We start from the raw sequence: 11,513 nt of genomic DNA, 5'->3' as shown, positions 1-11,513 counted from the left end.
GTTTCGGGCAGGAAGATCAGGCCCAGGGCTGGAAGCTTTTTGCGAATTACGGTAAGAGTGCTCGGGAGCCGGTTGAAACAATGACTCTGAGGTTGAAGAAGTCGTTGAAGGAGTAGTGAATTATTCTGGTGTGAAACGAGTGCGAGTGTGGCTAAAACCCCATACGGTTGGGAGAATGATTGTACAATTAATGTTACTATTTTCGTCGCAGAAAGTCATGTAATGAAAGAACTTTTGGTGAATGTTTATCTAGTTCAACTGATAGGCAATGAGGTGGCCTACTCCAGTGAAACGAGTCGAATTTTATTTGTATCGGTACAGCGAACACCATTGCCCATCAAGTTTTTTTTAAATTTGTGCCTGCATTTAGATTTTTAGAAGATTTTGGAGGGAATCGTGTATAGACTGTTTGCTTTGATGGAGGTTTTACAAATCAAATAAGTTTACTGTATAAATCTTTTAAATACTGATACATACTGGAATATTAAAGCAATATCATACAAATCAATACTCTTTGCATACGTTTAGGCACGATCGGGTTTCATTTCGCCGCCAAGGTGTTCATTTTACCGGTCTTTTTGAAAACTGGTATATCATGACACTCACGAACAAAATGAACTATGCTACAAAAATTCGATCGTTCCGCTTTGTATGGGGAAAAATCAACGACGCATTGAGCTGCGGAAATTATCGAATATTAGAAAAATGCCATAAATCAAGGTTAATGGTTTCGATAAACGTTTTGTAAAAGCAAGTTGGTAAATGTTTTGGTCCTTTTTCAATATTTTGGGTGATAAAAAATCAATTATTAAATACAAAAAAAAATAGTTTACGTACACTAAATACTGAACTCGATGGGAATCGACTTCATGTATGAAAGAAATAGTTATACTGTCAGTTTTACGTGAGCGCCTATTAAATTTTTTCGATCGAAAAATTGTGCTGAGGCCGGATGTCTAATGCGAAAGGCTAAATTAAATAAAAAATAAGAAAAACATTAAAATATATCAAAATCTGCGGGAAACGCTTATCAATCAGTAGCTATTGTGCTACTTACATACATTAAGGTGCTTTTACCTCCAATCAAAACCATTTTTGTCGTTATTTTCATTTGTAAGTTTGTTTAAGTAAGTATGTTAGTTTTATTGATTTTGCTGAATGCGCCAGGTGTCGCTTACGCTACTTTATTTTATTTTTAGAAGGAACGGCATCGGTCGTATTACTGCTTACGTTACTTTAAAGGTATAAAAATGTGATGTAAATAGCATACCTACAAGGGGCTCTTGATAATGCAATCTTTATCCTCTTGCTGTCAATATTTCCCAACGCATCACCACTCTAACGCGCCCGAAAGTTATGCAAGCCGAGTGATAAAATTGCTTTATTTAAATTTTCTCTAAACAGCTGGCTGAAACGCTTCAAAATTACCCTTGTCAACGGGGCTGCTTCTTTTTTTCGTTGTTGTTGGAAACATTGAAACACTCCATTCCGGTGCAACGATGCCTCGCTTGTTAAGTTCATTTAGGAAGTATACTATTTTGACGCTGTTTGCTTTCGTTTCTTCGTTTCTGGTCGCTGAACGTGAACCGCGTCGTGCTTCCATACCAAAACGACAACGTTCGGTAATGCGATCGGTCGACATGTAATGAAATTACGCTTCCTGCCACTCCTTGCTAAAGCAGGGGCTGGAGCTGGGGCATCGAGTCATCCAGCACTGTCTTCTCAGCGCTTCACCCCTCGGAATGCTGCAACGATGCGGAACGATACGTCGTTTCGCAATGTTTAGCTCTCGGCTTCTCTACCCTACGTTCCAAAAAAAAAAGAAGTCCCTCATTCCCTTTGACAATCTCACATCCATTGGCGGCGGGGCCCGCGTAAGAGGATCATTTTCTTTTCACGCTTCTGTGCGCGTTTTGTTTATTGAAATAATATTGACGTGGAATGTGGCATCCATTGCTCCTAGGAGGACCATCCCCCGGCCCGTCCTGACACATTTTCCAGTAGAAGAGCAAGGGAGGGCAGCTGAGAGCGCAAAGCTCAACTGTAAAAAGAATATTAACTCAACTTCCAAACACAACCGTTCACAACACCGAGAATGTCGCCCGTTGAGCCGGCCAGAGGGAACCAGCGCTGTTGGGTTGAAGTCGATCAATTTCATCGATAGCTTTTTCCGCGGGCGCACATTCCAGCGCTGGGTCGCGATGGATGGGATTTGCTCGGTTCATTCCAGCGCCTTAGCTTCTGGCAGGAGGCTAGTGGAGGGAAGGGGGAGAAACTTTATTGCCTGTCTTGTTGCGCGATGCATGGAATGCTGTGTGTGCTCCAATACTTTGTAAGCGTATCGGGGTGAGTGTTTGAACGTTGTGTTTCCTTTTCGCACCGCCACCTCCAAGCGCTTCAGCTTCCCCGGCCCGTAAAACAGTTGATTAAACTCGCTCGACCTGCTTTTCAACATAGCTGAGTGCTAACCTTCTTCATTAGCGTTGCGCTGTGCGTATCAGCTTCTTTCCCACTTTTCCTCCGGCCGTCCTGCCGGCCATTGCGAAGCGTAAGGCGCTGGCAGCTCGTGCTACGCCCGTGAATTGTTCTGGTCAAGTATTTCGTTTTACGAGTGTATGAGCAAACGTTAAACGGATTAGCATGTGCATGTGGTCGTAAGATTCGCGCGTTAATGAGTGTTCGGGTTGCAAGCGGGTTACTGACTGCTGGGGATTACTATGGAATGTATGGTGCCGATCGCTCCGGAGAAGATTACCGTGAATCATATCATGAACGATATCCACTGGGACGTATCCATTGGCAGGCGACGCAACAGATGATAAGGTTTATTTTAAAGATCTAACTTAAGCTGCTGCCTGAAGCTCTTTATTCGCCGTATATTACATTTCGTTGTGGTTATTGGAGGCAATTATGATGTGTTTCTGGTACGTTCACTCTGCATTTCGGAATGAGCTTATGCTCATCCTTTTAACATATTGAATAGATATGGTGTAGAATGCAGAGGTAGATTTAAAAGGATGTGCAAATATTAAAGTATTAGCAATCAAAATTAAGATGTGATTTGGTAAAAAAGATTTTACAAAGATACCAGCATCACACCCAAATACAAAATGTAACATAATACACCCTTGCAAACTGAAATTGACATGACAAAAGTATTTATTTTGGAGCATTAATTCGCGTTTGGAATTTGGTTTGCGAATTTCCTAGGCAAAGCACGCAAAGATCGTGAGCAAACTGCCTATAAGCATTTGGCTTAATGTGTTCTGCTAACATGTAATAGTAGGATTCAAATTACGGACAACTTCATCATGTTTTTATTGAATTTCTTCATATCCAGTCCCTGGTCCCATTTTACTTTTACATGATTGCCATGATGTACTATAATAAATTTAAAATGTACCTGACCGCTATAAACAAATGTTTTCTGTCGGTTAGTTCACCGTCACAGGTATTCTAAGCAATTATGCATTAAACCAACTACAATGTAACTTATTTTAATTGATGGTGGAGGTTTTTTATCAACGTTAAAACAACAGTTTTTACCATATTGTTTACTGATATTCACAAAAACATGTTTTAAAATCGGTCTGGAATTAGAAGCAAGAATTTAAATTTTGTTTTGAAATCAAGATAGTCGGAGGAAATAGTGATTAATTGCATAAAAATATTATTCAAGACACTGATAGTAGCAATAGCGCAACGATATTTGAACATAGATGCGACGGATGCTTAGATAGCCGTGCGGAAAAGACTTTATTCGCCCAGCAGTACTTCAATGGATCAACGAGTATAAGAGAGAAAAAAACATCACCAAAACCTGGATGTCAATAAGTCCGTCGTATTGTCGGTTCAGGAAGAATTTTGTGTTCAGACCTTAAGTTAGTGTAAAACTAAAAGAGGGTTTAGGGTAAATGTGAACTTTAAGATTATTGATCGAATTCTGAGGTTATCCCTATACACCTTTGCTGAAATTTTTTTTTATGTTTTTTTAATGTTCCGAGAAGAATTGTTATAAAGCTTAATTATGTTCAATACTTAAGAAGGTTTGTTTCAGTTAAGTGAGTTATACAGGGGATCGATTAAATTTGAATACGTAAGAACATTTAAAATGCCAGAAATGTCTTACGTGTCCGTACTTCGAACCAATGCGGTATTTATATAAATTTTAAATAATGTTTCTAATATGCTTTAAAAACAGATATTGAAGAAAATGAGGAAAATTTGGAAGCAAACAAACATTTTGCTTATATTCAGCCAATAAAATTTTTTGCACATCTCTCGGTGTTGTAAGGATGCACTTACATTAATACCTTTCTGAATTTTGCTCTAGAACTATCCCGACTATACGGAAGCAGTCTTTCATACATGAATGATATTAAAAAAATAAAAAAAGTACATCCAGTTGAAACAAACACACAAAACAACCGAGGCAAAATCTCGTATACACGACCTACAGGGATGGCTTCTGCATTTCGGGTACGACCGAAAAGTGAATATATAAATAATTTAATATTTCCGAAACCTTTTGCGTTCCACTGTCGGTCACGGGCAGTGACCATTTTTTGTGTCTTCTCCTAATAGCCTTGAGCCCATCCCACGCTAACGGAGCGGGGGCTGGAAGTATCGCGATAGCAAAAAAAGAAGGTCCGATCGTAGTGGCGCAAAACAAACTGCCCCGAACCGTGGGTCGGGCAGATGTCAAAAGCAGTCAAAAGTTTCGCCGAACTCTCGGGCGATATCTCTTACTTGCATGCATAATAAAAACCAAACCCCGAGCTATTGCTCCTTCCCCTAGCCCACACAGCTCCTTTCGGATGGCAAGGCGGACCAAAACCCGAGCCCGATCGGAGGCCACGTCAGGAAGGTGTCACCGTGCCGTATCGTTCGCACATCGCACCACTGCAGGAAACGCTGACAGGAAATTGCTGTGTGCGGTGGCACGCTTCAGCTGCCTGGTGCAACGTGCCTGGTCGAACGGTGCTGTGCCTCGCTGCGAAAGTGCCGACGATACTACACCGCTTGCTGACAAGCCAGTCTATTAGTACACGCTGAACTAAATTGTACTAAAACGTCCACAAAAAAAAATAAAAAAAAAACCCGTTTGAAAGTGGCGAAAAGTGTCGTACGGTAGGGGTAATTGGTTCCATTTCGATGTGCTGGGCGCGAACTTTCGCCTACTGCCGTGTCAACGTTGTATCGTGTTGCAGCGCAGAAAGTGCAGTGTGTTGCAGTTTTCATGGAAACGATGACAGGCTAGCGAAAAGGGAAAGGACAGAAAAAATAATCTCGAAAGAAAATCGTACAAAGATTGCGATGCGTTCGATACTGAAAAGAGCTTCTCCGCCTTCTGCCAAGACGATCCAGCCGTCAATTTCTTTCATTTGTGTGGGAGTTTGTGCTCGTTTTTTTTTTTTTTGCTTCGTTCGGAACTTTCAGCTCGTCTCCAAGCAGTCGATGAGATAAGATGATGAACGAAGCGCTGCTTTTAGGTTTATTGTACACTACACTGGCATTTTGATATTGATTTCTACCCCCGCAGTCCGAAGTCAACATCCGATTAGGTTGGGGAGTGGGTTTGCCTTTTTTCCATAATAATATTCAATAAAAAAGAGAAGCAGAAACGCAAATCGAAATAAAACCAGTACACAATTAGCTCGTTTTATTATTTGTGTATTTCTCATCATTAGTTTCACGTTTTGATGTGTTTAGTTTACTGTTATTTTTTACCCTCTTTTCCCCTCTGTTTGTTTTATGATTATATCATAATTTGCTCTGCTTGCAATGTAGAAGTTCATGCGCTTCGGGTTTTTTTTCATCTCACACGGGGTGGCAAACGAAACGAGGGTCAACAGCATCGGTTTGTTAAATGTATAATGTTTTTTTTTGTTTCTCTGTTTTGCTTCTGTTACAATGCTGTTAAGATTGTTACTCTTTTCATGAGTTCCCCGCGCGTATGTGTGCATTTTCTATCCCTCCGCTACTCTCTCGTACTTCAGCTGCTGCTTTGTCCTACACATTATATACGTTTCCCCTTTAACCCCCTTTTCATAACACTCCTTCTCCTTTGCGATGCCGAACTCTAGGGCTTCTCGCTTTACCACAACAATGATTTAGTTTGCTTTTATTCTATTGGTTTTGTTTTTGTTTTATTTTATTGTGTTAGTTTTACTGCTTGATTAAGCTTGTATGCTGTTTTTTTCTCTCTCCCCCGACTAGCAAATGTGCCCGTTGTCCTTCGGCTTGTCATGTTTTAGTTGTAATGTTTTGCAATTGTTTTATTTATACAGTGCTGAAAAGGAATATTGCCAGTATCGGGGTTTGTTTGTTTCTTTAGATTTTTTTTTTGTTTTGGTAATGATACTTAGTTACGCTTTATATACACCCACACACCAGTTGCTTTTCGCATCGAGATTGGCTATAGCGTTAAATTATCCTTTAATGCGTGTACTGTTACTGAGTAAACCGTTTACTGTGATTTTATATTACTAGCTCCGCTAAGCTTCTCCGCTAATGTGTTTTATATTTTCCCGTGTTTTTGTTTCGCATCTCCCCTTTTTTCCTTTTTTTTTTGCTATGGCATTCAACCATTGTGCAGAAAAGGGAACGATTAAAACTATCCAGTAAAATATGTAACAAATATTTTGCCCATCTGCAATCATTTCGCAGTATTTTCCATCGTTGGCCATTCTTAGAACTGGCTGTGGAAAATATGATCCACTTACGCTTACCACTTTCGCTCACATACATGTTCACGCACACGTGCACATTTACACACACTTGCATACTGTAATGTTCACGCTTGTACATTCACACATACACACACACATACACGCAGCAAGACGTTTCTAAGTTCCTAAAATGCTAACAGCTTACGCAAGATGGAACCATAAAACAACAAATAGTATAGTAACCCCTTTTTCATGTCTTTCCCGGCAGGATATCTCCAATATCCCTTTCCACCCATTCTCCAATTCCCTTATGTACGCTCCCGCTTGCTGCTGATTGTATGCGTAAATATGAATGCTTATTTATACATGTATAGATCAACGGAATTGATTGATCGATTGCCCGGTGCTGTTTGAGCTCTTGTTTTTTCTTCTTCCTTTTCGCGTTTTGACCGGCTTGTTTTGTGTTTATGGTTGCAAAGCTTCAATTTTCATTGCTTGTTTTTTTTGCATCCCTCAACGTAAACCGTGTTTTGATTTATTTGTTTTCAATTTTATTTTTGTTTTTTTTTCTTGCACTATTGCTGGCGTCTGAGTCTTGTTATGAAAAAACTATTTTATGAGAGAAAATGACATGTTACGAATGCGTGTGGTTATATTATGATGATAGTTGGATCAATCCTTGTTAGTCGGCAAAAAAAAAATAAAGCAAAATAAAAAAAAAGTTTGTAGGCGTTTATTCTCCAAATTTGTTTTTTTAATCAAAAATTAACGCAAAAATGTAGAATGCATCTGTTGTTTGCTAACAGCATACTTTCAACGTTAGCCCAAACTCGGCTGGATGAGCTTGCAAAACTAGTGTATGCATGTCAAACAATTTTGCAGTGTTATTTTGAGCTTTTTTTTGTATCTGCAACGTAACCAATCCGCAAGGGTATTTGTGTGTTGGAAAAATTGATTCGTTTCGTTTTACTCTCTGTCTCTCTCTCTCTCTCTCTCTCTCTCTCTCTCTCTCTCTCTCTCTCTCTCTCTCTCTCTCGCTCTCTTTCGCTCTTCTTTTGTCAATGCATTTATTATTGTTATTGGTAAGGGGGTTTGATAGTGTAATAATTTCAATTCGTAATCATTAGTGCTACCATTACTCTTATTATCGTGACAGAATGGGCGCGTAATTAGTTTTTACTCCCTGTTCCGCTCCGTTCGCGCCGTACGAGCGCTTTTCGGCGCCTGCATGTATGCATGAACCATAGCATATTTGTATTTCTCTCCCCTGCAAACGCTCCCGCAGGGTGGCAAATTGTTCCTGTGTTTAACTTTCCATTTAACAACAGTTTTGCCTCCCATGTTTTAGCACACTCGGCACGCTAGAATTTGGAAAGCGCAGCACGCGCCGAACTTTTTTGTTGTTGTTGTGTGCTCTCTGTTGTTCGTTCAAAGCTAAGCTGGCGCACGATTGTGTTTAGCCTTCCTGTAATTCCCGAGTGGGTTAGCTTTTCCTTGTGTTTTGTTTCCCTCTTTTGGCACTTTTCTTCCCACCGGTTAAAGGATCAGCTTGGTGTGTGAGTGTGTGTGTATGTGTGTGGCGCTGGTCGACATCCCGCTTCGACGTACGCTTGATTTTTAATCGCTAAAAGCCCGCAGCATGCAGCGTGCAGTGGCAGAAATGAATCATGTAACAGATGCAGTTGCAGCTGCAGCACCCCCACACCCACGCGTGGAAGTAAACAAAAACAAACAATTATTACAATGAACGGTCGGCGCGCTGGAAATAATTTCCATTACGGCTAATGACGGCAAAGCGTTTCCACCGTTTCCTGCTGGTTGCATAGCGCTTCACTCTCCACTCTGTGGGGTGGTTTTATTTTTTGCTGCGCTCTCCCTCCTCATTTCGACTCATTAGCGAGTCGAGTCGTAATGTCTCGACATTTGCGCTTCGCTGCCCAAACCACCGGTTGACAATGAATTGCCGATGAGAGTGGGAAAAAGAGCAAACAAAAAAAAAGGAGCCCACTATGCACCAACCCAGCTTCCGATTCGGCCGATGGCAGGCGGCCGACCTAACCGACAACGACATCGGAAGGAAGTGGCAAAATGGTACGTAGGCCATGCGTCATGTGTGCTAGCGGTGCACCCATTAACCCAAACCCCACAGCCATGATGAATGAATCGCCTGTTTTTTTTTACTGTTTGAGGAGTGGCAGGATGGCATCATGTGAACAAAAATGGAGCAAAAATAAACACACACAAACGCAATTCCACAGCCCGCATATGCATCGCATTTGTCTCATCTCACTAATTGATTTCCCACGCTGCTTGGGCTCGCATATGCGCGTGTATTTGTGTGTGTGTGAAAGAGTGCGGTAGGAATTGTTTTTTTCACTGCCGTACAAAAACTGTTCATCGCAAGTAGTTCAGAGTGTGCATTTTCTAATTCACAGCATTGGACTATGCGGTTAGTGCTAGCAAGTCTAGAAGTTTTGATGCATAACTTGTCCTTTGTTTCACAGGTTTTTAAACGTGTTTGATTTTTTTTCTCTAATATCTGTACATTTTTTTTTTCTTTGGGAGGAAAGAATGGTGAATAAAAAAATCATAAAAAAGTGAAAAGGTGAAAATGGTATTGAAATATCGAAAACCATGTTAGAAACGGCTCAAAATTTTTGCTATAACGGTTATGAATGTCCCTCTAATGACGTAACGTGCCTCAAGGCTGCTTAGTATGAGTTCATTCAAACCTATGCACGCGATCACGCGCATCCGATCATGAGCATGACAAACCCGATCACGAATCTAAACTTGTCGTGAGCAATATTTCGGACACGTATCCAATGTTTGTAGTTAAACAATGGAATGACAAAGCCTGTGCAACTTACTCCACACACACACACACACACACACACACACACACACACACACACACACACACACACACACACACACACACACACACACACACACACACACACACCACACACACACACACACACACACACACACACACACACACACACACACACACACCACACACACACACACACACACACACACACACACACACACACACACACACACACACACACACACACACACACACCCACACACACACACACACACACACACACACACACACACACACACACACACACACACACGCACACGCACACGCACGCACAAATGCATTCGGACAATACTTTGATGAGCACTGCATAATCTACAGCTTATAGTGGTAGTAGATGATTTTCCCATTTTCCTCGATCTAATTGGTAGTCCAATCGTAGAAGACTTGTCTTATATAATACAAAGTTCCCTACTCACAGCTCAAAAAACCACGAACACGGTGAGAAAATGAGATAATTATTTTGATTACTTTATAGCATTTTTTTTCGAAAACAGAAATCAACCCAAAACAAGCTTCTATATTGTGTACGTATACATTTAAGTTGTATGATGGCTAGAGGGTGAGTTAACAAAAAGAAAAAGCTATTAAACCTTAACTCGTGGCGCGCAGTAAAAGGACACGCAATACAATGAGCGTCATTTTGTAATGCACAGTATACCTTTAGGCGCATTCGAGTGAAATCAATCTCAATCGTTATACCGCCATGTATGATTCGAGAGCCGGTCTTTTGTGTAATGTTTGTGTCCTAGTCGCGTGAAACGTTTCGTGAACGATTTGCTCTCTTCGTCGTGCTGGACCTGCCGCTGTAACACTGCAACAAGGTGTACCGAAGCTTCGGTAACATGCAGCAAACTGCATCCATTCCTTCCGGTGCGTATCGAGGTGACGGTTGTTGCTGACGGTGAACCGTATGCGCTAGGCCGCTCTCCCCCCCGTGTTGTTCCGCTTAACAGCGCACCCGTGGCGTGTTACCATGCGAGAGGGCTAGGGCCAGGGCGCCAACCACCAGCGGCCACAGGGTGACCGGGCCTACACGGACGGACGCATCGCTAGTGCTGGAGCTGATTAGGTCGTGTTCGCCCGCCTGCAAACCCTTATAAAGCCGGCCATTTTTGTGGATTTTGTTGCTCTCGTCAGACTGGTCGATGTTGGGCGTAGAGTTGATTTCCTGCCGGGGCGTTTGCAAGGTAGAAAGAAAGGAAGCCGGAAAACCCGGAAGGTAAGCGCAGGAAGAAAGACACTATCGGGGGCTAACCGAAAGCGACCGAAACGGTGTCGACTTTGAGAAGGTTGTTATTTTTTTGGTTTGAGAACTGTTTTCCTCCTTTTCCGATACGTTCTTGAACGTTCAATCCATTTTGGGGCGAAAGTGTAGCAAACTTCATTAGTATGGAGCACATCGGCTACGACTGCTAGCCGATTGGACCCAACGTGCCTGTCCCATTCCCTCGCCACCGCACCGTCTGGCGTCTTCCAGCGAGATAAGGTACTAATTAAAGTTTGCTGTGGCGCAAGGCAAGGCATTTCGCAAGCCGCAAAAACCCAATCGGCTCATTATGATGGTTTTTGTTTGACCGGAAGGGTTTTGGTGCAGTGCATGCTAAAATTTGTCCACCAGGGAGGTAGGGGCGGGGAACCGAAGGCTGTACGGAATGCAAAAAGAAAAGGACAAGCTACTTACGTCGTTGCCTGAGGTATCCTCGACGCTGTTGACGCGGTGTGCCGACTTGGTTTTCTTCTGCAGCTCCATCTCTGTTTCAGCCAGCAGCCAGCAGAAGATGTAACGAAGAGAATGAGAATGGAAGCACATTTAATTAGGGATTTTGTAGTGTTCGTTAAAAACAAGGCAAACAAATCGAAGATAATTCCGGCTGTACTGCTGCGGTGGATTGAGCAAGTGAGCTCTGGTAGAATGGTTTTATTACCCAAGTAGTGTGAATCACATT

At 41.9% G+C, this 11,513-nt stretch overlaps 1 protein-coding gene across 10 annotated transcripts in view; it reads right to left on the bottom strand.

Moving 5' to 3' along the window:
• Positions 1 to 9,773: 9,773 nt before the first annotated feature.
• LOC121595704 (protein amalgam) overlaps positions 9,774 to 11,513 on the bottom strand; it is a 58,442-nt gene continuing 56,702 nt past the window's right edge. For all 10 annotated transcript variants that reach the window (XM_041919888.1, XM_041919896.1, XM_041919913.1 and 7 more), the window contains 2 exons: positions 11,249 to 11,319; positions 9,774 to 10,735 (listed from right to left, as the gene is read on the bottom strand). In XM_041919888.1, the coding sequence (XP_041775822.1) occupies positions 10,514 to 10,735; positions 11,249 to 11,319 (293 nt within the window). In that variant the 3' untranslated portion in view covers positions 9,774 to 10,513. The remainder of the gene's footprint in view (positions 10,736 to 11,248; positions 11,320 to 11,513) is intronic.

The sequence above is a fragment of the Anopheles merus genome, chromosome X (genome assembly GCF_017562075.2).
Source record: "Anopheles merus strain MAF chromosome X, AmerM5.1, whole genome shotgun sequence".
NCBI lineage: Eukaryota > Metazoa > Arthropoda > Insecta > Diptera > Culicidae > Anopheles > Anopheles merus.
This window is presented reverse-complemented; position numbering and strand designations above follow the sequence as displayed.